This window comes from Sturnira hondurensis, unplaced genomic scaffold (assembly GCF_014824575.4).
Source record: "Sturnira hondurensis isolate 20B ecotype Veracruz unplaced genomic scaffold, ASM1482457v3 Scaffold0022908, whole genome shotgun sequence".
Lineage (NCBI taxonomy): Eukaryota > Metazoa > Chordata > Mammalia > Chiroptera > Phyllostomidae > Sturnira > Sturnira hondurensis.
Window position 1 is genome coordinate 852,736 of NW_028095539.1, and position 26,498 is coordinate 879,233.

Sequence of the window (26,498 nt, forward strand, 5' to 3'; positions counted from 1 at the left end):
GAAAAGTATTTGGAAGAAGACACAAGTTAATCATAACTAAAAATGTTTATCGAGATACTAATGACTTTCTTTGTGAGCAAAAGCCACCTCTCCATTTAACTGTAATTAATTGCACAGATCAGTGGTATTGCAGTCGGACATGTGAATGTTCCATAATGACTCTTTCAAAATTCAATGTTATCCATTGAAAATGTACAAATGCACTTTTCCCTGAGCACCACTATCTGAGGCCCAAAAGATGAGCATAGCACAGCAAGAACATCAAGACTTGCTTTCAAAGCTGTGTTGACAAAATGAACTACTTAGATTTGGATTTTTTAGCTGTCAGTTCAAAGCTGAATGTAAGGATCGAAATATGCGAAATGAAAACCACAATAAAATGGTGGGTTGCTTGGGGAAGTTGCATTGTATCTGGACTGAGTTCCGATGGAAAAAGCGAAACTAAAGGACCCCAAATCACTACCAGTTCAGATTTACACAGATACAAATTGTTCATAAGTGCCAACTGGCCTGCCACTTGCCATGGAATGGGGGAACTCAAATGGAGCAACGGCAGCATGTAATAAACATGTGTAATACATCAGTGCACTGACTGATTGACCAATGAACACATGTGTAGCAACCCCTGAGGACGGGGGTACAATACCCAACAAACTGTATGTTGATTTACTCTGGGTTCAGACAGACCTGAGTTCAAGTCCTGACTGAGCTGCTATTAGCTGGATGCCTTTAGGTCAGTTATTTAACCTCTTCATCTACAAAAAAGGGGTAAACACCTCCCCCCACTTTTTGCAGGAATGCTTGTAGATTAAACGTCATATATTTTCCACGCATCAAACACAGTGGCTGGGACATAGTAGAAGCCTAATAGATGGTGACTATTCTGCACTTGCTCAACTCCAAAGCCAAAACCACTCGAGTCATTGTTTTAGCATAAAAAAGAATAATGGGCTCACAATTAACATTTTCTAGGGCATCAATTACTGAAATGTCACTCATTATGCTAAGCCTAGTGGGTTTATTTAGTGACCCAAACTCGGGTGTGTATTTGGGAGTTAATGAAGTGCCTCTTGTTTACATAGATAAAAGCAGGATTTGTCTCTGCACCAATCGGGGCTGAATGGATATGGATTTCCATGCCCAGGGAGGCGGCCAGGCCGGATCCATAGAGGATCACACGGATACATCCGCCAAAGTGAGATATCTCCCAAGGGGATCTGGGCATCTCCACCTCCTCAGGGGAGAAAAAATACAGGAAGGGGGTGGGAAGTGTGTATAATAGATGTGTTTCACAGTGTCCCTGCTGTGATGAACAACTTGATCCACTTACAGTTCCAAACACATGATGCATAAAAGAGCTGACAGAAATTCAATTCTTCAAAGAAAAGCATCTGCTCTCTAGTGGGAACGGCCAAATATTAAGCAGTTTTAAGGCAGGGCAAAGACCTAAAGGAGCACACTTCATTATCTGGATAGCCAGAGTAAAGAAATGCAGAGGATTACAAACGCACGAAAAAGTAGCTGAGATTCCAAGCATTAATTACCCAGAATAAAATGATTCAAGTTAAATCTTTGTTACAACAAATATTAAACCCAGCTGTGTTTATGTAGCAGTTGTGAAAAAGAAGAAAAAAAGGAATCCATGTACAATATCTGTGAGCTCTGCCAGTTAATTGAATTTGCTGGCAGCACTTCCTCTACCATGAGCCAAACATCCTCAAAGATAAAATGTAGCTTTTAAACAGACCTGGGGAAAACGGAATCAAGAAATTTCAGCCATTAAAACACAACTCTTTACTGGTATAAAAGTAAAGTAAAATTCAGTAATGAAAGGAAGGAAGTCTCTTAAACATTTACTGCATTCCAAGGCTTGGAGCTGCGGTTTATTGCTGAGGTCTCTTCTGATGTCCCACAGTGCTCCTGCTCCAACGTCTTTAATGAAGTCCCATAAACTCCCATAAACTACTCGATTGTTGACAAATCATATGCACACACTCAGGGCAAGGCCCACTGGACCATGATGCTCCTTCCCTTCCTGCCTGAAATCAGTAAGTCATGGAGTGGACATGGTCATGGAGAGTGGTCCAACACAGAACAGAGACCTACAGACAATCCTTTAAAAGGCTGAGGGATGAAAGACTGGATACTGGCAGTAAGAATTCTCTTCGGTAAACTGGTCCCTGACTTCCAAGTCCAGTATTAGTAGTTTGGGGTGAGGGGAAGCTTTGGTCAGATTCTCGGAATCAGAGAGGCAACAAGAGGTGGATCCAACACAACCCTCAGTCTGAGACTCAGTGTAGTGCAGATCTTATCATGTTATTCCCTGGCTTAATAATCTTTGTTGATTCCTCACTGCCCAAATATGAAGTCCACACTTGTTTATGACAGAAAGCCATTCCTGATTTGGTCTCTCCCATCCATTTCCTTGGTCTCATCTTCTGTCCCTTCCAACTACCCACCCTATGTTCCAGCTGGACTACATGATTAATTCCTGCCCAAACACATCCAGTTCTGTTCATACCTCCTGCCTCCAATCATTCCATTCCTGCCTCCCACTATGTTCATCTCTCCTTTTCCAGGAACAGTGGCTGTTTCCTACACATCTCCATGTTGCACTGAGCCCACATCCAAAAAACTGGCTGGAAAGTAATCTCCATTCCTGAACTGGCTATAGATCTGCCTGTTTGGGATATGGAACCAAAAGTGTCAAGGGCTCTTGTGGATGGAGGCTAAGCTGCTGGTGTGAAGGCGAAGTGGGTAGGAGAGCAGCAAGAGATGGGCCAGGAGAGGGAGGCAGAGACTGGATCATAAAGGGCCCCATTCTGGAGCTTGAATTTCACACAGAGAGGAAAATGAGGAGCCATTAAAGGGTCGCTGAGTATAAGGTCCATGTCTTAACTCTGTGTGCATTCTACCCAGTGTAAAGCACAGCACACAGTAGGTGCTCAGGAAATGCCTGAGGTTTTTTGTTGGGTTTCCCCCAGCTTTATTGAAGTATAATTGACAAAACTGTGTATATTTAAAGTATACAGTGGGATGACTTGATATAGATGTTATGAAGTAATCCCCACAATTCATCTAATTAACATGTCTATCACTTCACACAGTTATCTCTTTTGTATTATTAACTACAGTCACTATGTTATATATTAGATACTCAGAACATAACATCTCCCCATAGGAAATCCCTATTGAACAAACAAAACATTCTGTCAGCAAATACAATATATACATTCATGTGGCAGAGGGAGTACTGAGACTACAAGGCCTGTACACACGGAGATTTATATTCTGTATGATACTCAATATGATCAGGGACTGCCCATCTCCCTAGTGGGCATTTTTTTTCTTCCTATTGGGATTTTAAGAATGGCTGTTTCCCCACCCCAAAGTTTACTATTAGTTAGATTTTTCTCAGAAGGGCAGATTGCTAAGCCAGGCAGCCCATGAAGTTTGCTCTGAAAGACTGAGTCCTTTGCTTCTGAGAGCAAATGCATTGCTGACTCACAAGGCTAGCATGCCAGCTCCTAGGAGGCCTGTAACAGCCTCTCCAGAGTCTAGGGGTACTGCTGAAGAGAAGCAGCAAGCAGACTCTGGGCTTATTTGCATCTGTGCCCTTTTGAACCAGTGTTACCTTTGGACTACATGGTATAGCCCAATTCTAATGTAATTTGACTAGTCCTACGGTCACAATTAAACAGGACACTGTCATGCGCTCAGTACACATTGGTCGAGTACATGCTACATGCTGAACTCTGAGGCAGATACAAACATGAAGAAGGAACAGCCTTTGGTCCCCAGCCCAGAGGGGTCTGAAGAGAGGACACAAACAGGCGATCCCACTGTAACGCAGCTAGTGCTGCCACAGAAGGATGTGCCATGTGCTTCGAGAACACAAAGGACAGAGCAATTAGCTACTGAGGGAGGGTCAAGGAAGACTTGATTGTACCAAGACTGGAAAATGGACTGGTGTTAGAGGAGACTGAAGACCGGGCACGCAATTAGGAAGTCACTGCCAAGTCTCCAGTTTCACAGCACAGGAGAAAAGTACAGGGTCAAATGACGAGATCAAAATAGCTATACAAGCATTTCAATGAAAAAAATCAATAGTATATGAATTTAAAATTTTTTTTTCAAAAGTAGGTGCTAACTTTTGTATTACTGATAAAAGTGAAAACTGGTATGATCTTTTGAGGGAAGTAGTGGAATTTAAAAGTATACATCAGAAGCCTTAAATTTTTATATACCCATGACTCAGAAATTCTACTTGTAGGAATTAATGAAATTCCATTAAATGTAGAGATTTAACTAAAAATGTGTCCAACATAAAACCTGAAATTATAAGGACAGGACTGATCCACTATATTATGGTATATATTCATACAGTGGAATGGTAGTTCACACATTAAAGGGTATGAATTTTAATGATTGACATGTTCACAACATATTAATGGTTTTCCACTTTTTTATTGTGTTGCAGAGTATTAAATGTATTATATTTTATAAACCAGTATATATATTATGCAGTTACATAAGTTAAATCTTATCCATATTATATGTGATACACTCTGCTATTTTCTATTTAACTCCATTTTAAAAATGCTTGTTGTGACATACTAAATGGATTTTATGGTTTCACTAATGAGTGACTACTTGTAATTTGAAGAAAGCCATTTCTAAGCTGTAAAGTAAAATCCCAGTGGTATTTGGTAATCATGGCCAAAAAGTCAAAAGGATTGACACTCAATCTACCAGAAAATTGTGGCTGCACCATACTCTGAATTTCTCCTGTCTCATCAAAAAGGGAACTCTGATCTTCAAAGATCTTGCTTTTCCAGCAACTTGTATAAAGTAGAGTTAAATGCTGAATAAATAAATGACTGGATAAATACATGAGTTTTCCAAGTCCTAGTGCTCGAACTAGACTGCACCCTTAGCTCATTTCGTTCACGCATTCATTATTTCACAGACATTCACTGAATGTACCTATGAGCCACACACTGTGCCAGAGCTGTGTTCATTCAATGCTTAGGAGGGGAAAGAGGTGAATAAGCATCCTGTTACAGTAAATAACCATAAAAGTGGTCTGGAGAAATAGTCCTGGAAACCTAGGGGAGGGGGTGTCAGACTATGGCAGCATCGGAGAAGTGACGTTCAAGGAGTGCCCTACAGAACAAATAGGTTTTCCCAGGCAGAGAAGAAGGAAGGGTATGTTACCCAGAGGGAACGGCATGGACAAAAGCATGGAGATGGGAAAGAGCATAAAGTCTTTGGCAATGGCTCCTCCTTCACGCGGCTGGGAAATGGGGTATGAATAGTAAAGTGATGAAGCCGAGGCTGCCTGCGGTCAGCAGCTGGCTTGTGAAGAAGTCTGGACGCCACACTGGAGGACTGCTGACTCCCTGGGCCTGGTGCACCATGGGCGCTCTGCAACGGTGGCTTTCTTCCCGTTCTCACATCAATGAACAGCACTTGATGTGGTTTTTCTTTTTGTGTGTTTAGAAATTTCTCAGATATTCCTTAAAAATTCCACCAAGGCAGAACAAGAAGTGTAAGTGAGTTTAAAATGCATCATTAAATTATTTGTGCTCTTTTTAACTTAAGAATATGGAGGAAGAGAAACTACGGTCCTGAAAACATACAAACCATAAAGCCAAAGAAAAGGTATTCAAGCGTTTCAGAGGGGGGAGGAAAGATGATTTTTTTTCCATCATACAACTAGTAATAAACCATATCAGAAAATTTGGGCAATAAAAGAAAAAATGTTAACTCATAACTTTATCATCCTGATACACCACTGTTGCTAACATGGATGTTCTTTTAAAAATCTTTTACTTCTATGTATCTGGTTGTTTTTCTTCATTATGGCCATAGTAGATACATCACTTAATATTCTCCTTTTTCCACTAAATTGTATCTTTAGCCCTTAGCATGTCCTGCGGTGTTCACACTCTTCATAACCATCATTCTGAATGGCTGTAGAGTGTTCTTCGTTGAATAGCAGTGGGAGAGACTATCTTAATCACTCCCCTAATTTGGGTATTAAGGTCACCTCCAACTTTGGTTAACAGAAAAGAATGCTATTTGGGTAGGTAACCTTCTTCATCTTAAAGTATTTGCCAGAAAAAAAGCTATGCGTAGAATTATTGGGTCAAAATGGAATACATTTTATATCCTATTACATATATGATTATATAGGAAACGTGTTTAAAAAGAACACCAATCAGGTTATAGAAAGTATGAGGGAAACAAAAAAGAGTACGTGGATGGAAAGGGCTTCCATGTATAGGTGCATACACAAACCCCTGCAAATTGCAGGCCAAAGAATATGAGAAAGGGCCCCACTGAGCCCGGGGAAATCTTATTCCTCAGTCATAAAGTGTGGAAGCCTGGGAGATTTGAAACTTCCTTTTCCAAAGTTTTTTAAAAGTTCTACTAACTGTCCATTGGCTTATACTTAACACAAAGGAACAAGAGATGTTCTTTAAATATTAAGGGGGAAATAGAAGAAGACTGCTTGGTTAAATGGCTACAGAGAGAGGGGACGTTGTATTTTTGCTCTCAGCATCCGAATGGGCCTGAGATACACACTGAGTCTGTAAACAGGCCTTTAGATCAATAAAAGATAACCTCTTCTCGCAACATTCCTCCTCCAAAATCCACAGCATGGAACAACATAATATTGTCAGTGAAGACAACACATTAGCAAGTTTCAGGGATCCCATCAAAGTACAACAGCATCAACCTTGGAGCCCTCAGTTTTTTGAGAAGGCAGAAAAAGCTAACTGAGATAAGATTATGAAATGTAAGACTAGACTGTCTAGGTATCTGGTTAGAAAGCCAGAGCCATCCTTCCTGCAAAGTTACTCCTTTCCCCATGTTTGTATGTCATATGAAAATCTGCAGAGTTCTGAAAGCTATTCAATATTGGTACTTCCTTTCAAAATTCATTACTAAGGCTTCTCTTTTTAACTTAACTTTATTCAGTCATACCTTACATACAAAAGAACGCACACATTTAAAAAGTTCAGTTGACTACTGTATACATTTGTGTAACAACCACCACAATCAAGAAACAGAACATCTCCTTTACTCTAAAACGTTCCTTGCTGCCCTTTCCAGTTCCTGCCTGCTCCAACCCACCCTAAGGCACCCTCTCATCTGCTTTCATCCACTGTCACACTAGCCCTCTCTCTTCTAGAATTTTATGTAAATAAAATTAAATAGCATATTCTCATATCTGGCTTCTTTTGCTCAGCATAACATACTAAGCTACTACAAACTAATGTACAAACATTTGGAGGTGTTCTTTCCATTTCTTTTGTGTAGATACCTAGGAGTGGGATTACTGGGTTATACGGTAGGTGTATGTTTAACTTCATAGGAAGCTGCCAAACTGTATTCCAAAGTGACTTTACCAGTTCATGCTCCCATAACCAGTAAAGAGAGTTCCACGTCACTTGTGCCACATCCTTGCCAACTTGGTATTGTCACTCTTTCAAAAACTTTCAAAGTCAGGTTATTGACATACTATATGTATGATTTGCATATCATAAAATTTACTGCTTCTAGTGATGAGTTCTATGAATTTTGAAAGGTGCATGTAGCCATACAAACATCACTGCAAGCTCTGAACACTCATCTGGTTTCTACCTCTATAGTTTTCCCCTATTCTAGAGTATCATATAAATGGATTCTTTCACTTAGCATAATGTGACATTTGTTCATTTTGTGGGACAGATCAACAGTCAGTTTCTTTAAACTGGCAAGCAGTGTTCCATTTTATGGCAGTACTACTGCTGGCTCATGCATTCAGCGGGTGAAGGACATTAGGATTGTTCCTGGTTTTGAGTGATTATGAAAAAGGCTGCCAAAAACATTCACATGCATTTGTTTGTGTATATGCTTTCCTTTTTTTGAGTGAACACATAGGAGTGGAATTGCTTGGTCTTACAGTAAACATACTTTTAACATATACATTTATAAGAAATGCATAATCTTACTATTTTAGCCATACTAGTAGGTACATAGTGGAACCCTCAGTGTAGCTGACTTGTGCCCTCATGAAGCATCTCTCCATGTACTTATTGGCCATTTGACTATCTTTTATTGCTGAGCTTCTCTTCAAGTCTTTTGCATACTCTTTAAGTGGGCTGTCTGTTTACCAAGTTTGTGGGTTCTTTACATATTCTGGAGAAAAGTCCTTTTGCAGATATACATATTAAAATCTTTTCTATGGTTTGTCTCTTCATTTTTGTAATGGTGTCTTTTGAAGAGGATAGGATTCTATCTTTTATGAGGTTTGACTGCTTCTTCTTTTATGATGTACGCTTTTTGTGTCTTAGATCTAAGAATTCTTTCTTACTCCATGAAGATTATCTCCTATATTTTCTTCTATTCATTTTCTATTTTTTGCTTCTATGTTTAAGTCTATAATCCACTGTGAACCAATATTTGAATGAGGTAAAAGTCAAGATTTGTTTCGTGCCGTTATGTTCCAGTGCCCAATTGTTTCAGTAGCATTTGCTGGGGGGAAATTTAGCTGTCTTTCTCTATTGAAATACTTCGGCTATTTGTTGAAAATCAACTAACCATTTCTGTGTGGATTTAATTCTGAACTGTTTATTCTGTTCTATCGTACTGCATACCTATCAATACTGTCTATCTACGTCTACTATAACTTTATATAAGTCTTGAAAGTAGGTAAGCATATAAATCTGTACCTTTGTTCTGTTTCAACATTGTTTTCACTATTCTAGATCTTTCACATAGTCATAGATATTTTAAAATCAGCTCATCAAGCTTCATTCTGTAACTAAAAAAATACAAAAACACAGTAAAAATTAAAAAATATATAAAACAAAAAAACTCAACTCTTCAAGTTCCCCCCTCCCCCCTTGTAAAGCCATCTGAAATTTGGTTTGGGATTATAGTGAATTTATAGATTTAGGAAAATTAACATCTTAAAAATATTGAGTCTTCTAATCCAAAACATGGAATATCTATTTGTTTAGGTCTTTAAAATTTTTCCTAAGAAATGTTTTATAGTTTTCAGTGTACAAATCTTGCACAAAGTTTGGTAAATTTATTCCCAATTATTTTGTTTTGCTATTTTAAATGGTACTTAAAAAATTTCATTTCAGTTGCTCATAAAAATACATTTGGTTTTTATATATTGACTTTATCCTGCACATTTGGTAAACTCATTTATGAGACTGTTTAGGATTTTCCATATAGCTGATTATATTGTCCAAATAAAGACAACTTTTCTTCCTTTTTTCTGATCTTTAGGACTTTTATTTCTTTTTCTTGTCTTAGTGAGCTGGTTAGAACCTCCAGTAAAATGCTGAATAGAAATAGAAGAATAAGATGTGCTTTTTTGTTCTCATTCACATGGGGAAAGCATTAAATCTTTCACCATTTAAGTGTGATGTTGGTTGTAAATTCTTCCTAGATGCTCTTTATCACAATGAGGATGCCTGGTTTGCTAAGAGCTTTTATTATGAGCAGGTGTTGGATTGTTCCTAAAATAGTTTTTTTTGGTGTATGTTTTGATATAGTTTACCTTTCTTAGTCTATTGATATGGCAAATCACACTAATCGATTTTCAAATATTTAGCCAACCTATATTAATCATGATATCAACCTAAATTGATCATGATGTAGTATCCTTTTCACATATCGCTAAATTCAATTTGCTAATATTTTAAAAAGATTTTTATATCTGTATTTATAAGGTATATTGGTCAGTAGTTTTCTTGTCTTGTAAATTCTTTGTTTGGTTTTTATGTCAGGTTAATTCTAACCTTATAAAACAAAGTGGGTGGTGTTCCTTTTCCCTCAATTTTCTCTAAAAAGTTAGTGTATACTGCAGTAGTTCTTCCTTAAATAAGTGATAGAATTAATTGGTGAAGCTGTCTGGGCCTGGAGTTTTCTTTGTGGGAAAGTTTTAATTACAAATTCAAATTTTAAAAATAGAAATAGTGCTATTTTTCTATTCCTTCTCGAGTCACTTTTTGTAATTTGTGTATTTTAAGGAATTTGCTCATCTAATTTATAAAAATTATAAGCATAAAGTTGTTTATAATACTTCCTTATTTCCTTTTCTCTTCCTTTTTAAAAACATACTCTTTTAAAAATTATTTTTCAATTACAGTTTACATTCATTATTTTTTTTTAAATTAGTTTCAGGTGTATAAAACACACTTGTTTTTCTTCTTGAAATTTTTATTTTTAAATTAAATTTATTGGGGTGACATTGGTTAATAAAATTACATAGGTTTCAGGTGTAGAATTCTGTAATACATAATCTGTATATTGTATTGTGTGTTTACCACCCAAGTGAGCTCTCCCACAAACATATATTTTTTATTTTGGAATATCTTTAGGTTTACAGAAAAGTTACAAAGATAACAGACTATCCATATACCCCTTACCCAATTTCAATTACCCCTAATACGAGGTATATCTTATATAGTGCACTGTCAAAACTAAGAAACCAACATTGGTACATTATTATTAATTGAGCTCCATAATTTATTGTGATTTTATCAGTTTTCCATTAATGTCCTTTTTCTATTTCAGGATCCCATCCAGAATTCCTCATAGCATTTAATTGTCATGTCTTCTTAGTCTTCCCTAGTCTGTGACAGTTCAGTCTTTCCAATGTTTTTCGTGACCTTGGCAGTTTTGAGATGTACCAGTGAGGTATTTTATAGACTGCCCCCCAATTTGGGTTCATGTGAAGTGTCTGCCGTGACTTGACTGGCCTTTTGGAAAGAATACCAGAGGGGTGACAGATCCTTCTCATTATCGCCTAACAGGGTTATGTAATATTCACATGACAACATCAGTGATGTTAAACCTGATCACTTGATTAAGGTAGTGCCCGCCATTTCTCCACTAAAGTTACTCTTTTACATACTTCACCTTTTGGAAGGGAGTCACTAAGTCTAGCCCACACTCAAGTGTGTGTATGTTGGGGGTTGGTATTAAGCTCTTTCTCACAGGGGTGTCCAACCTGCAGCCTGTGGGACGCATGCGGCTCAGGATGGCTATGGATGCCGCCCAACACAAAATCGTAAATTTACTTAAAACGTTATAAGATTTATTTTGTGAGTACATGTCACAATGTATTTAACGTCTGGCCCAAGACAACTCTTCTTTTTCCAGTGTGGTCCAGAGATGCCAAAGGGTTGGACATCACTGTTAAGAGAGAATGTCCACAACTATTATTTGAAATTCTTCTATAAGGACGATTTGCCTCTTACCCTGCATCCACTATCTTTTAACTGGTGTTGATATGGTATCTTTTCCATCCTTTTACTTTTCATTTATCTGACTACATTTAAGGTGGAATTCATGTAGATAGCATGTAATTGGGTCTTATTTTTAAATAAATCTCCTTTAATTTAGAGGATGTATATTAAAGACAATGAATGTTCAATGTAATAATCAATATAGTGAGTACATCTATCATCTTGCTAACTTTTCGATTTGTTCCACCTATGTTTGGTTCCTTTATCCTTTTCCCCCCCAAATCTTCTGGATCTTCAGCACTGGCTTATTAGCTAGATACCTCTATCTTATTTTCCTCCTTAGTGGCTCCTTTACAGCACACACCCTTAACCTCATAGTCTGCTTTCAAGTACTAGTTTATAATTGAAGAACCTCCGTTCTCCACCCCGCCCTGTCCCTTGTGCTATCATAGTCACGTATTTTACTTCCAGCTGTTATGACGCAATACCTCGATAATTTCTACTTTAAATCCTCAACTACCTTCTGTAGAAATTAAAAATGAGAAAAGAAGCCTCTTACATTCACCTACTTATTTACTATTTATGGAATTCCTCACTCCTTATTGTCTAAATTTCTCTATGGTATCAATTTTTTTCCATCTGAAGGACCTCCTTTAAAATTTCTCATCGTGCAGGTCTGCTGACAATGATTTCTCTCACATCTTGTGTTTCTGAAAATGTCTTAATTGTGTCTTCATTTGTGAAGAATATTTTCACTGGATATACAATTCTAGTTGGACAAAATTTTCCTATATTATTTAAAAAATGTCAATCCATTATCTTCTGGCTATGTAGTTTCTTACAGTAAGTCTTTTGCCATTACTTCTTTTATTTACGTGTCTTTTTTTTTTGTCTAGCGAATTTTAAGCTTTTGTTTTTATCACTGGCATTGGGTAATTTCATGATCTACCCTTTGCATGGTTTTGTTTGGGTCCACTATGCTTGAGGTTCATTGTGCTTCTTAGAACCCAGAGTTAATTGTTTTCATCACAATAGAAAAAAAACTGGTTATAATTTCTTTAAATATTTTTTCTGTCTTTCCCCACCTTCCTCTCCCTCTAGGGCTCAAATTACATGGATGCTAGTCCTCTTGATATTGTGCTATGGGTCTAAAAGGGATAAGAGGGTCTGTTAACATTTTCTAGTCTTGATCCTTTCTCTGCTTCATACTGGATAGATTCTATCGGTACGTCTTCAAGTTCATTGATCTTTTAAGAAGCGGTGTCTAACATCCTTCTAATCAGTGGATATTATCAATCCAAGTATTATAGTTTTTCCCCTAGATGTTCCCTCTCATTCTTTTTGTATCTTCTGTTTCTCTCCTCATTGAGTACAGTTCTTTCTTTAAATTCATGACTATTTATAATAACTCTCTTAAGGTTCTTGTCTGATCATTTCATCATGTCTGTCATTTCTGAGTTCGCTTCTATTGACTAATTTTCCTCTTGGTTATGGGTTACATTTTTCTGATTCACAACGTCTAGTACTTTTTTGACAGGATGCTAGTTACTGTAAATGTTATGTTGTTGAGTGTTAGATTTTTGTCTTCTTTTAAAGAGGGTTGAAGTTTATTTTGACAGGATGTTGAATTTCTTGCATATCAGGTTGATCCTTTTAAGGCTTCTTCTTTTTTTTTAAAGAAATCGTTTGGTTTAAAAGTTTTTATTTATGTTTAACATATATGAAAGTACAAATATCACTGGTGTTCGGCTTCAGGAAGTCTTGCCCACCAAACTGGCACTAAGATACAAAAAAATCAGCACATTACCAGCATTCCTAAAGCCCTCCCTTATGCTCCTCAAGGCTCGACTTGGGGGGGCGGGTGTTTGGGTACAGTGAACTTCATTGATGGTGTATGACAAAGTAGGGTTCCCTAAGCCCCTCCCCTCTTCAAGAGGTCTAGGATTGAAACTGGATATGTTGGGGGATGGACTTGGGGCAAGGACTCCCAAGCAGCTGAGGGCCTCTCTTCCTGTCACTGGGGCTGTTGGTCCAGGGGGTTCTTACTCCTTGGAGGCCATGTGGACCATAAGGTCCACCATCCTATTGTCATAGCCAAATTCATTGTCATACCAGGAAATGAGCTTGACAAAGTGGTCACTGAGGGCAATGCCAGCCTTGGTATCAAAGGTGGTGGAGAGGGTGTTACTGTTAAAGTCATAGAAGACAACCTCGTCCTCAATATAGCCCAGAATGACTTTGAGGGGGCCCTCTGATGCCTGCTTCACTACTTTCTTGATGTCATCGTATTTGGCAGCTCTCTCCAGGCAGCAGGTCAGATCCACAACTGACACATTGGGGGCAGGGACACAGAAAGCCATGCCAGTGAGTTTCTCATTCAGCTCAGGGATAACCTTGCCCATAGCCTTGGCAGGGCCAGTAGAAGCAGGGATAGTTCTGGGTAGCCTCTTGACCATCACACCAGACTCCCAGGGGAGCCATACACTCACAGTCTTCTGGATGGCAGTGATGGCATGGGCTGTGGTCATGAGTCCCTCCACGATGCCAAAGTTGACATGGATGACCTTGACCAGGGGGCCAAGTAGTTGGTGGCACAGGAGGCACTGCCAACAATCTTCCAGTTGTCATATATGTCAGGGTTCACACCCATCACAAACATGGGGCATTTGCAGAAGAGCAGAGATGATGTCCCTTTTGGCTCCATCCTTCAATGAGCCCCAGCCTTCTCCATGGTAGTGAAGACACTAGTGGACTTTACAACATATTCAGCACCAGCATCAGCCCATTTGATATTGGCAGGATCTCTCTCCTAGAAGGAGATAAACTTTCCATAGATGACAAGCCTTCTGTTCTCAGTTTCAACTGTGCCTTTGAACTTGCCATGAGTAGAATGCAGACCATGTAGTTGAGGTGAACGGAAAGATCACTGATGGTAACAATATCTACTTTGCCAGAGTGACCAGGTGCCCAATACAGCCAAATCTGTTCATTACAACCTTCACCATCACATCTCAGGGTCGAGGCCAGCACTGCACAGGAAGATACAGCTGTCTGCTGAACAAGAGGAGCAGAGAGCCTCAAGGCTTGACTTTAAGGTTTGGTAGGGCAGGGCTAAAACAATCTGTACTGGAGCTTTTGACTACTAGCAAGGCTTGGCCTCCGGGGGTTTCTGATGATTGTCCTGAGTGATCAACAAGACCTTCCTGTTCTGGCTAGGCAGAGCTCGAAGGGTTCCTAGTCTGTGTGAGCTTCACACCACAGGTGGGAAGATCAGTCTTCAGCGCACTAGTCAAGAGGACCAAATTCTGACTTCTGGACCTCTTTTGCTGAGTAGCTAGCTCCCTCCTCTTTGATAATCTGACCCACAAATTGACTCTACCTCTTCCTCAAACTCAGATCTCTAACCCTTCAACTCAGCAAAACTGTGGTGTTTGACTGGGGAGCGCCCTCCTGGGCCAAATCCTGAAAGTGCCTCAAGGCAGAAAGCCGGGGTTGGGAGGGGCTGTGCTGTAGGCCTCACCTCACTTGCTTCCTTTCTCTCTGGGATCGTACTCCTGTACTGCTTGTTGTACAATATGTGAAAACAGTTGTTTTCATATTTGTCCTGAGCATGTTAATGTCAGGGGCAGAAATCGAGTTCCAATTATTCCATCATGGCTAGAAGCAGAACAAAGGCCTCTTTTAATAAAATTTCCAGCACAAATGCCATGTTTTGCAAGATTTCATCTACCAAAATAACCCAATCCATATGTTGCCTTCATCCTCCCATCTATCTAGTCAGTGGCTGCTAGATCCCTGGGAAACAAAGATGAATAAAACTTGATTCCTGCCCTCAAAGAACTCATAATTAAAAAGGAAAGCCAGAAATGTGTAATGCATTATCCTGCTGGTTGATAAGCATGATTATACAAGCAGTATAAGGAGCTGTGGGGACATAGAGAAAGAAATAGTCAAATCTACTTGGAGAGGTCAGGAAAGGTTTTTTACAGCCTAACGTTTAGAATTAAATCTTTAAGAACAAGTAAGAGATTGACAGATGGGGCAGGACATTTGGGACAAAAGAAACTGTATGTAAAGTGTGAAGTTATAAAACAACATGTGAGCTTGGGAGAAAAACTAATAGTTCCAAACACCTATGATACAGGATCTGAGGAGACCCTGTATATAATACAGTGAGGAGAGAGCTAAAGCTATAGGAAAAACAAACAAACAAACAAACAAATGAACAGGTGGGTGGTATCATGAAGGAAGGCCTTGAATGCCATCCTAGTCATCATTTGCATACAGCTAACTCATTACCATTAACTACAATCTATAGAGCTCACAAGACATGTTTTACATATGTTATATACATTATATTTAATATAGCAATGTTTTAAAGAAATGCAAACATTCCTTTTATTTTTATTAACAAACAATTCCTTTTACTGATACTTAAAAACCAAGATTCGGGTGCAAGGTATGCTCATTGCTTTTAGCCGCTCTCAATGGACAGAGCTAGAATATATATATCAAGAATGGTTTGCATGACATTAATGTAACCTGGCAGCCAAAGAGAGGAGACTGGAATGCACATGTGCAAACAATGATGACTTCACTGTACTAGTCAGTGGGGGTGACAGATGCCATTGAATGAGCATGTGTACTGTGTGGCCATTACATTCAAAATGACTGATTAAATAGACCAAGCAAATCTGCATCAAATTTTGTGTTAAGCTTGAACATTCTTCCACAGAAACTATTCAGATGATTCAGAAGGCTGGAGCTGTGGGCAACTGGTTATTGGCAGCTTCATCACAACAATGTGCCCATTCAAGCATCATGTGTCGTGCAGAGTTTTTGGTGAAACATCAAATCACCCAGGTGACTCAGCCCCCCTACAGCCCAGATCTGGCACTTTGCAACTTCTAGCTTTTCCTAAAACTGAAATCACCTTTGAAAAGGAGATTTCAGACTGTTGATGAGATTCAGAAAAATAAGATGGGGCAGCTGATGGTATTGTGAGAACTGTGTGAGGTTTTAAAGTGCCTACTTTGAGGGGCAGCAAGGTGTCACTGTCCTATGTACAATGTTTCTTGTATCTTGCATCTTCTTCAATAAATGTCTCTTTTGCACATTACACGGATGGATACTTTCTGGACAGATTTTGTAAATACAAGGCTTTCTGATTCCAAAGCCAATGAAAGGAAATTGTCTTTAATCTAGAGGCACTGGGAAGTTATGGAAGGCTCTTCGTCTTTAGAAATTTTTAAAAAGTTATGTTCATTGATGAAATGGCTTGAAATATAGTTAAATTTAGTCAAATATAGCTATAACTAAATACAACTAAATTAGAGAAACATAGTTAAATTTATGTTTTAAAAAGGCAATTGGTGCATGAGGAAGAAGGGCTAGTCGCAAGAAGCAGTTCAGAGGCTTCTGGTAACAGTACAGGAAAGAAAGAAGAGCTTGGACCAGGTGGCACTAAGGAGAGATGGAAAAGAGGCTCTGAGAAACGTCTAAGATGCAGAACCTGTCAGATGCAGTCACTAAGTAGCCCTGGCAAAAGAAAAGACTGTGAGGTCAATCTGTGGATGTGCTGATGGAGTAAAAGTCCCTGGCCCTAAGGGGGACACAACGATGGCAGGATATTATTTCTCCTCTCAAGGACTCACAGCTCACAGAGCCTTAGAGGATGAAAACTATGAATTCCACCCAAACACATTAAGTACCTTAGAGACCACCTTCCCTCCCCATTACTCCCTTTGGAGTCTCTTATGAGTCTAGGGGCCCATGCTGGAAACCACTGCTACAGGACATTCTCAACCTCACCACAAAACAACCTGCAAACGAGGAGGTACTCTACGCCCAGGCTGAGGACTGCTAGGGAACCAACTGTTCTCTAACCCTGGCTATAATTATTAGCAACAATTCTATTAAAAACAAGTGCAGGTATTATTTATTGAACACTGACAACGTGCGAGCACTGTGCCAAACATCAGATGAACACTATTGTCCACTTATTTGTCACTGCAATCCTAATAATAGGCCTTGCACTTGTCTTTGCAAGATGGGAATGAGGCTTAGAGAAGGAAAATTATATGCCCAAGCAACTTTGGTTCTTTGAGGCCACTTCACTGATCATTTAAAAGGCATCTTGGAATGTGCCATCTTGGGGAAGCCTCCATTACCCTTCCTCAAATTCTGTCACCCCTGGGCCCGTCTGTGCCCGATCCCTACCTTTATGGTCCTTACTCTGGCACACTGTGATAGACGTGTAAGTTACACATCTGCTTCCCCTACTGGAATACGCTCTTTGAGGGAGATGACTAGGTCTGTTTCATTTTTCATGCTCAGTGCCCAGCATGGGTTCCGAGCATTGCAGAGGGGACCAGTCAGTCTGCTCCATAGTTTCTGAGCCATCATACTCACCCTGGGCTGCCCCAAGCCCCTGGCCATTCTTTGTACACGATATAGTATACCTCAGACACACTTTCCACATTTATGCAGCAGTGGTAAGGTCCATACCTAAGACACTCATGGCTTAAAGGGAGAGCTTTCCCACTGAGAAGGAGTCAGGGAAGCATTCCTTAGACCAAACGAACTCAAATTATGGTAGGGAGACCCTAAGAGATGAACCACATACCCTGCTCTGACATGAGGCACAAACCTCACAGTGTCTGGTACTTTTATTTCTCCTACTTCTGATGGAGGCAGCCCCGGCTCTGGTGTTGTTCAATTGGGGTCCTGGGGTTCCAAGCTCTGGCTGCCCCAGCCAGCCGTGCGGTCTGTGGTTAGGCACATGCTCGCTGAGGCCCTTTCCTCCCTGTGGAAAGGAAAGAACATCCACTCTGCAGGGGCTATGATGCTAACTGAATGTGGCCCTCAATACAGGAGGCACCCAGAGAGGCAGGGGGCCGGTGGCTCTGTGGAGTGCCAGGGTAGGGTTCACTCCTTGGCTCCCCCTCTGTCTAGCTCTGTGGGTAAAGTGGAAATAAGAAAAAGACCTTTCTTAGAGTGGTGTGAAGAGGAGATGAGAGGTCCATGATGAGCACTTAGGACAATCTTAGCATGCAGGGAGCCGGAGAATGGCAGCCATTGTTAGTTATGCTACAAATGGAGCATCTTTGCCGAGCACGAATGCCTCCCTCAACATCCCACAGCGAGTTAAGAGCAGAAGAGTAGGCAAGCTGGTTGCAAGTCATTCACCAACAAACACCAATCTTTTCCACGGAGCTGACCTCACGGTGCCAGCAGGACTTCTTGCAGTAATGGAGCAGCTGTGTCCACGGCCAGGACACAAACCTGGTGACACACACCCAGCCCTGTCCGGGCACTATGCTCCTCTCAGTCTGGAAGTCAGAATAACTAGATCTTCTTGCAGGCAGCCAGAGAGGTCAGACCAGGAACGTCAAAACTGTTCTTCCCACCGAACCTCAACCCTCCTCGTTCCTAAGGACAATGGAGATGCTGGGTCCACTCCAAATAGTTATCCATGAGGCAGCTCTGAGTAGCAACATGAGACAGGTGTAAGGTCAGATGTCACCCTGGCAAATGTGGTAGGCAGGACATTTTGCTAAATGGAGCCCACATTCTGTCTAGACCTGAAGTCATGAATTAAAATTTAGGGCACATGGAGCCACATCCAGAGCAGTGTTAGCAGAAACCTGCTGACGGCCGTGTTTGATGATGTCCCAGGAAAAAAATGGAGGACTGAAGTGCCCCAAATTGTTCACACTGAAAGTCGCCCCGCCACCTCAGGGAACATGGCAATGTGCTGGAGAGGGATGGCAAGACCCCCAGGCTCTCACAGGAAGGGGAGCTGTCTAGGCCCTGGGATCACTTCACAGCCTTTCAGATAAAAAGTTATGAGAGCAAAACATGACTGTGAAAATGAACCATCTCCCAACTTCCTTCACTGAGACAAAGGTTTCAGAGAGAACAGAGAAACGAAGTGTGACCCTCGGGCCACAGGAAAGCCACAGCTGCCCACCCTGTCCCCACAGACGTTATGTCACCTTCAGGGCCACTCATTACCCACCACGTCATTTGGGAGGCTCTGGAGGTCATCAAAGGGGGTCTCCAGGGTGTTGGTGTCCACGTTAAGGATCACAACATCATCCAGGGCCATATTTCTGACTTTCTGCAAATAAAAAAAATTCCAACACAGAAAATTATTGAAGCACCAGGAGGACAACGATCTTCCCCCAGCCTTCTCTGGGGGAGGGGAACAAGGAAAAACCGACATTTGACAATGGCTTACTCTGGGGCAGGCTCCGGAGTGCCAGGCGGTTCACATTTTTAAGAACACTGCCTGTTGCACTAACCTGGTGAGCTTGTACGGTCACCCGCAAGCCCCAGGAATGGAGAGGGTTTCACGAGGATTAAGTTAACATGCCCCAGGTCACTCAGCTAGGAAGAGAGATCTTTATATCCAATGTTATTTTTTCCCTGTATTTGCCACTTTTAAAATAGAGGCCGAGATACAAATCTCTGGCTCCAGGTACTCTGGTATACAGCTATGCTCCTGTGTCACCGGCACTCAGTCCAGCCCCTCTCAGTTACCGAAGGCTACAAGCCCATCCCTCTTTCAGCTCTTGTTGTTGTTGGATATGGAATACCGTGAATGGCCTAGTGTTAACATTTCCCTTAAACATTAAGGAGGAAGGTCACACTTTTGATTTGGTTCCATTTTTTCATAGGAACGCAGCTAGTGAATCACAGCTCCGAGGCTGTGGCCATAAGCCATGGCTCTACTGGCACAGGGAAAGGGAGACCCGTGTCTCCTGGGTACTTCTGTTCGGCGAGAGGAGGAAGGCAGGCGTACAGGTGCAATATGGGAAAAAGCAGAGCCTGCCACCTGGGAGCAACTCTCCATGGTCTAGAAGAATATAAGACTGTGTGTAGCCCGAGTTTTCATTTCTATTCACACGGTTTACCCACTGCTGGAATCCATTTCCATTTTTTTTTCCTGCCTACTTACCACTCCTAATCTATTTCAATCCTCTTACTCCATCATATATCTAAGCTCATTTTTTTTTGAGTCTGGAACTTTGAAACTATTGTCTTTATTTCCTTTTGCCCTGGTTAAATAGAAAGACCCTATAATTTGTTGTTTAAGTTGAGACACTTTTGGATGTTAAAGAGAACACGTTATGCCCGGGCAAAGGCAGAAAATGGGACATGGGGTATGCGCAAGGAAGAAACCATTTGCATTATTAGCTATTCTTTGAGCTACTACAGGTGACTGTGTAAGTGTGCACTGTCCAAGGATTCCTGGCCAACCAAGTTGAGGCTGAAATCTGCCAACCCATGTGTCTGCCAAGTGACATCAGTCAGAAGTTGATGGCAGTAGGAGGGAGGAGACCCTTTTCCTAATTCACCCAAGAGCACTGTGTCGGCTAACAATGGAGTTGGCCATCTCGACAGCTGTTTAAGCCTAAATCTGTGAATGCCCTGGAAATGCACAGCAGGGACTGCTGGTGCTTGCTTTATGTTCTACTTACCTTATCTCACTTAATCCTTAACAAACCGTGCAAAGTGCATGTTATCACCTTCACTTTATGTAACACGAGAAAAATGAGGTGCAGAGAGGGGAGCCTAGGGGCAGAGGTAACACAGCAGCCCAGCGGCCCCCTCCTCACCCCCATAGCCCTTGTCAGTGAGCCCTGGAACCCTGGGCCTGCTGGGGTGTGGGCTCCTTCAGGGCTCACTGCTTGCCTAACCACTACATAATAACCAGCACCTGGCAAAATGATTTGGTACTTGGTAAGAGCTCATTAATATTGGTCTACATTTTTTGTCTCGAACCCCAGCCTCTAGGACAGAACTTAGTAAACATTAGTAAACATTTTCAGACTCCTCCCAGCAGGAGGGTGGGGCCCTGCTGGTCAGAAACTCCCTAGGGGTGAACTAACACTGCAAAAGGGCAGAATCCTGGAACCCTTCCACTTAACGAGACCAGGAGCCTCAAACTTCTGCTACCAACTTCCCCAGGCCATGGGGGCTCGGGCCACAGATCTACCAGTCAACTCATACAGTTTTCCTAAGTGCTTACTCTGGGCTGAAACCCACAGAGGAGGGAAAAGATTGCCTATTTCAAAGTGTACTCTCCCTCCACAATCCAACACATATTAACTGACTGCCTTACTTACAGGATGAAATGCTATGAGCAAGCAGCGCTGATAATATTACACATCACCAGTGTTTCACCCAACACAGTCCCTTTTACAGATGACAGCATTAAGACTCCTTAGCTGCTTCCCATTGCAAACCGACAGGTTAAACACCTAGCAGCATGCTAGTGGGAAGTTACAAAAACAGCCTCAATGACCACCTTTTTCACAAATATCACACTTCGGAACTCACGCAGCACTTTCACAAAGTCTTTCATTTTCAGCAATGTAGCTCCAGATGAAGTAAAGTCACTCACATTTCAAAGGTGAGAAACTGAGGCTCAGAGACCTGAAATAGCTTCCTTAGGTTATGTGGCTACTGCCTCTGGGAAACCAAGAGGATAACTGTGACTGCCCTCCTCACCCCACCTCCTCCCCAGGGCTGCTGGGCACACAGTAGGACTTCTAAATAATAGCTATTACTATTACTTTTATGATACATGCATCAGCCTCCACTAGTCAGATAGATGTGGAGACACTATCTGGCCCAAGGGCAAAAGTCGATGGCTGGGTTTTCACATCAAAGATACCAGCACCAGAAACAATCAGAGAAGGGGCAAGGAGGGCTGAGCCACAGCTTAGCTGGAGAGGCCGGAGGACGGAGGTGAGGGCGTTGGCACCCCACAATCATTCATATATGTTTCTTGCCTCTTCTGATCTTCCAAAAAGCTCCAAACATTTCAAGGCAAGGGGGCAGGGGCCCGGTCATTGGAGAGAGGCCACAGGGGCTGAAAGGCCCAGCGAGTGGCATGTTGGCTGTGGACCAGACTGATGTCGTTTCTGTGTTCCTGGTGGAGCCCCAGCAGCACAGACCAGCCCTGTGGGCTCTCCATAGTGAGGCTGGACCAGGCTTTTGATTTCTCCCCACTCCTGCCTGAGGGCTTGCCGATGAAGCTGTGTGGAGTGTTTACTTTTTCAACAATGGCGGAGGGCTGAAGAAGAGGCAAAAACCTGGCCCTTTTTTCTGGCTGAGTAGGCCAGGGTCCCCTTAGTAACCAAAATGCCCAAGCACCAGGCTCCAGGCAGGAGCTGGGTCGGCACAGTTTCCTTTTGTAGGAAAATGCTGCCCTCTTGGTGGCAAGGCCTCTTCCAAAGGGGTTGCTGGCACGGGCCCCAGGGCCTTTCTCAAGTTCAGTGTTCCCAAGGAGAGAATTGGAGGCCAGCTTGGATAGTGCCTTATCCCTGAAAGCCTCATGGAAACAAGGGGAATGAAAAAGGCAGAAAATAAAAAACACACTAAACCTCAAGCTGGGGGTGAGAGAGAGGCTGCTGGACACCCCTAGGTGCCAGTCCTCTAATCCTGTCCATGTCAGGAGGGAGATCCTGTCATCGCCATGGTCACGGCAAGTGACGGGGCTCACAGAGGTCATATAAACTGCCCAAATCACACAGCTAGTGAGTGGCTGAGTTTTGAACCCAGTCTGATTTGAAAGCCTAACTCTGAAGATGTCCCCAGACCAATGCTCAGACTTTAGGACAAGTACCTACAGAGGCAGGACACACAGTTACACTAACACACTCAGGACCTGCTTTCTCTTGCCTTTTGTATCATAAAAATGACGTATGTCTACTGTAAAAAAATGGGAAAGACACAAAAGTTCAAAGAAGAACAAACCCTCATTTGTCCATTTGGAGATAATATTTTGGTGTGTTCCCTTCCACAGTCCTCTGCCCCAATCCCTACTTTAAAAAACAGTTGAAAAATTCTCAATGTTTCTTTCTGACTCTTGTATTTATTAACATGTAAGCACTGTCAAAACCTTTGTCACATTGTCAAAACCTTTGTAAAGATCATTACTAATTGTTATAAAATGTTTAACCTCCTGGAAACAAACCCATTGTCCAAGTCCCTTTTGTTGGCTATTATATCCAGTTGTTAAGAAGTTATTATATATAATATCATCATGAAATGTGTACGCACAAAGCCTTGTGCTTTAGGCTGGATTCCTGGAAGTGGAATTTACTTTCCACTTCTTAAAAAGTGTCCCTCTCAAATTCGACTTTGAAAAAGATAGCTTTACTCCCAATTATTTTAAAGTCATTTTATCCACAGCTTGTGTTTCCTACTCTAAGTGAAGAAAAATCAGCAAAGACACGAGCAGATGTCAAAATAGTCCTCCAAAAACCCTACCCAATTAAAACACTGACTAGTACCGCAGCACACCGAGACGGCTCCCCGGTAGCCTGTCCCATGAACACATTCCCTCTCTTTTTAGTTACAACATATGCCAAAGCTCCTGCCAGCTGCAAACCCTCCCCTCACCAGACTCTATAGGCTTTTTCTCAGAAAGAAAGAAAAAAAAATACTGACACACACTGGCTTTCCAAATGGCATTTCTTGCACAGAGAAATATACAAAAATGGCATCTTCCCACAAATATTGTTAATCAAAAGTGTCTTTCCCTTTATGCTTTGTCACAAACAGACTTAACATGGCCCCTGCCTTTCAGGACGGGGAAGGGAAAAATTAGTACGGCAGGTGGCAAGGCAGCCGAGAGGAATAAGGGACTGCCCCTTACCTCGAGGGTTGCCCGAGGCGATTCATCCAACCTCCTGAATCCCCTGGGTTTTCATCTGTAACATGGCAATCCCGACAGTGCCCACCTCACAGAGCTGTACGTCAGGGAGTCTGTGTGATTCCCAGGACATCCGTAAGGGGAATTCGACCCACAGTGGCTCTCTTGCCCGTCTGTCCCCTCTTCCCCAAGAACTCAGCCAAGCCTGGTTACCTCCACTCCAGAAGGCCAGAGGTAGCAGAAGTCTGCCTTTCCCTGGGCTCCCCTGGGGTTATTCAAACAACCAGAACAAAAGGTCAATCCAGAGTTATTTATACAGGTGTTCAATTCCTCCCCTCACCTGTGGGCTTCCTGGGTCATGACAGACCTCTGCACTCTCAGCTCCTATCCCAAGTTAGGTAATTCTTGAACGAGTGAATGAATGAATGAATGAATGAGAGGCAGTACAGCCAACAGGTGAAGAGCACATGATCGGGAGCCAGTCGGTCTTGAGTTCTAATCCAAGTACACTACTCACTCGCTGTGTAAACTTGGGCATTTCACTTAATCTCTACGCGTCAGTATCTTCCTCTAAACACTGGGGATGATAACAGTGCCTACACCTCATTGGCTTGTTATAAAGATTAAGTGGGTTAACCTTTTTAAGGTACTTAGAGTGGTGTCTGGTACATGAGCAGCTTAAGATAAGCATTTTTTAAGTAAAAAGGAACAATCATTTGAGGGTGATGGTAACATTCTACATCTTCACTGTGGTGGCAATAGTTTAAAACTGTCAAAATTCATTGAATCATACACTTTAAATGGATTGTTTGTTGTATATAAATTATACCCCAATGAAGGTGATAAACACATTACTACTATGTCCAGAACAGAGAATGAAATCATAATAGAACACAGAAAACAACAATGCATGAATGATGGTGAATGAAAGCTACCCCACAGATACTTTTCCCTAGGCCATCACCAATGTACGTTCTGATTTGCAGGTGTGTTTGGCTCCCTGCCTACCTCCTTCCTTTTCTGTGTAGCCCAGGATTTTAAAAACACTTTGTTTTCCACCTATGTCCCTTAGAATAAACATAAAAATCCAATGCCCCTAGAAATTCAGATATACTTCCCTATACAAAAGTGGAGTCCATTTGAGAATCACTCTACTATAGCTAAGACAGTTTTACTGAGCTTTACTTTCTAAAGCTGGTGTATGGAAACAATGGGTTTTCAATCTAATCTATAAAATATCAATGGCACAAACCACACCCACCCCTCACCCAGATCAGGGTTGGTCCAGGGAGAAGATTGGGCAGTGAGTGACAAAAGCTAGGACTTGGAACCATGTCTCAAAACAAAGAGCAACGGTTTGCACTGGCAATGTGACCCAGGGGATCACGAGGGTGGTCAGGGGCATGTGCTGCTCCCCAGCTGAGGGAGCTCAGGGCTTGGGTGGAGGAAAGCAGCTGGCCCGGGGCTTGCAGGAGGAGGGGCCCAGCTTCCCCACTGCCCCCCTAGTTGATCACTGGGCTCTCTATCTGGGATGGAGGTTGTGGGTCAGTGAGGTGGCACACATGGGGTAAATAGGCCAGCATGCAGTGAGTCTCCTCTGTTGTCCTTCCATCAGGGCCATCGTCAGTGCAGGCCATGTCTCATTTGTCCCTGCATCTCCAGTGCCCAGCACTGTGCCTACACAAAAAAAGCGCTCACTAATTGGAGAATGAATGAAATACTGTGCCTGGATCCATTCTATAGGGAGGCAGGCCTGGCAGCAGATGTCAATGCAAGCACAAACGGACAATGTAAGCCCAGCGTAAGCAAATTGGAGTTTGCTCAAGGAAGAGCGATGGGAATAACAATAATGATGGCAATGATAACAATCATGTAAAATTACCATGATTAATTAGTGCAGAATTAATTCACAGTTGACACAGAAAGTGAGATAGAAGTTAACATGGAAGTTAAGAAGACTGTAGGTTCTGGAATCAGACAGCCAGATCCAAGCCTTGCCTCTGCTACTGTGTTACATCCGGCAAGTTCCTTCCTGCTGACCATCAGTTTTCTTATCTATAAAATGGGGATAATACAACCTACTGCACATCTGAATGGTGAGGGTTGAGACAGTTTGTGTAAGGGGTGTCCAGCCTTTTGGTGTCTCTGGGCCACACTGGAAAAAGAAGAATTGTCTTGGGCCACACATTAAATACAAAAACACTAACAAAAACTGATGAACCAAAAAAGATTTTAAGTAAATTTATGATTTTCTGTTGGGCTGCATTTATAGCCACGCTGGGCAGCATGTGGCCTGTGGGCCACGGGTCGGATACTCCTGCGTGACGGTGAAGACTTTAATACAGTGCCTGACTGCAGTGAGGAAGCAATGGATGGAGAGGCTGTGAAAAGTGGGCCTCTTTCCTTGCAATTTGAAAGTTGTATCAATAAATGGAGTAGAGTTCCAAGACTCTAAGGATTTAAACACTTGATTTTCAGACCAAAGGCTCCTTTAAACAACCCCCAACCTACTGTTCTTTTCTTGCTTGTCTCAGAAGTGTGAGCACAGTCCTGGAGCCAGACTGCCACTC

At 41.8% G+C, this 26,498-nt stretch overlaps 1 protein-coding gene across 12 annotated transcripts in view; it reads right to left on the reverse strand.

Moving 5' to 3' along the window:
• Positions 1–26,498, reverse strand: part of DENND1A (DENN domain containing 1A) — a 496,583-nt gene that overhangs the window by 157,620 nt on the left and 312,465 nt on the right. For all 12 annotated transcript variants that reach the window (XM_037036474.1, XM_037036477.1, XM_037036473.1 and 9 more), the window contains one exon: positions 19,279–19,380. In XM_037036474.1, coding sequence (XP_036892369.1) covers positions 19,279–19,380 — 102 coding nt within the window. The remainder of the gene's footprint in view (positions 1–19,278; positions 19,381–26,498) is intronic.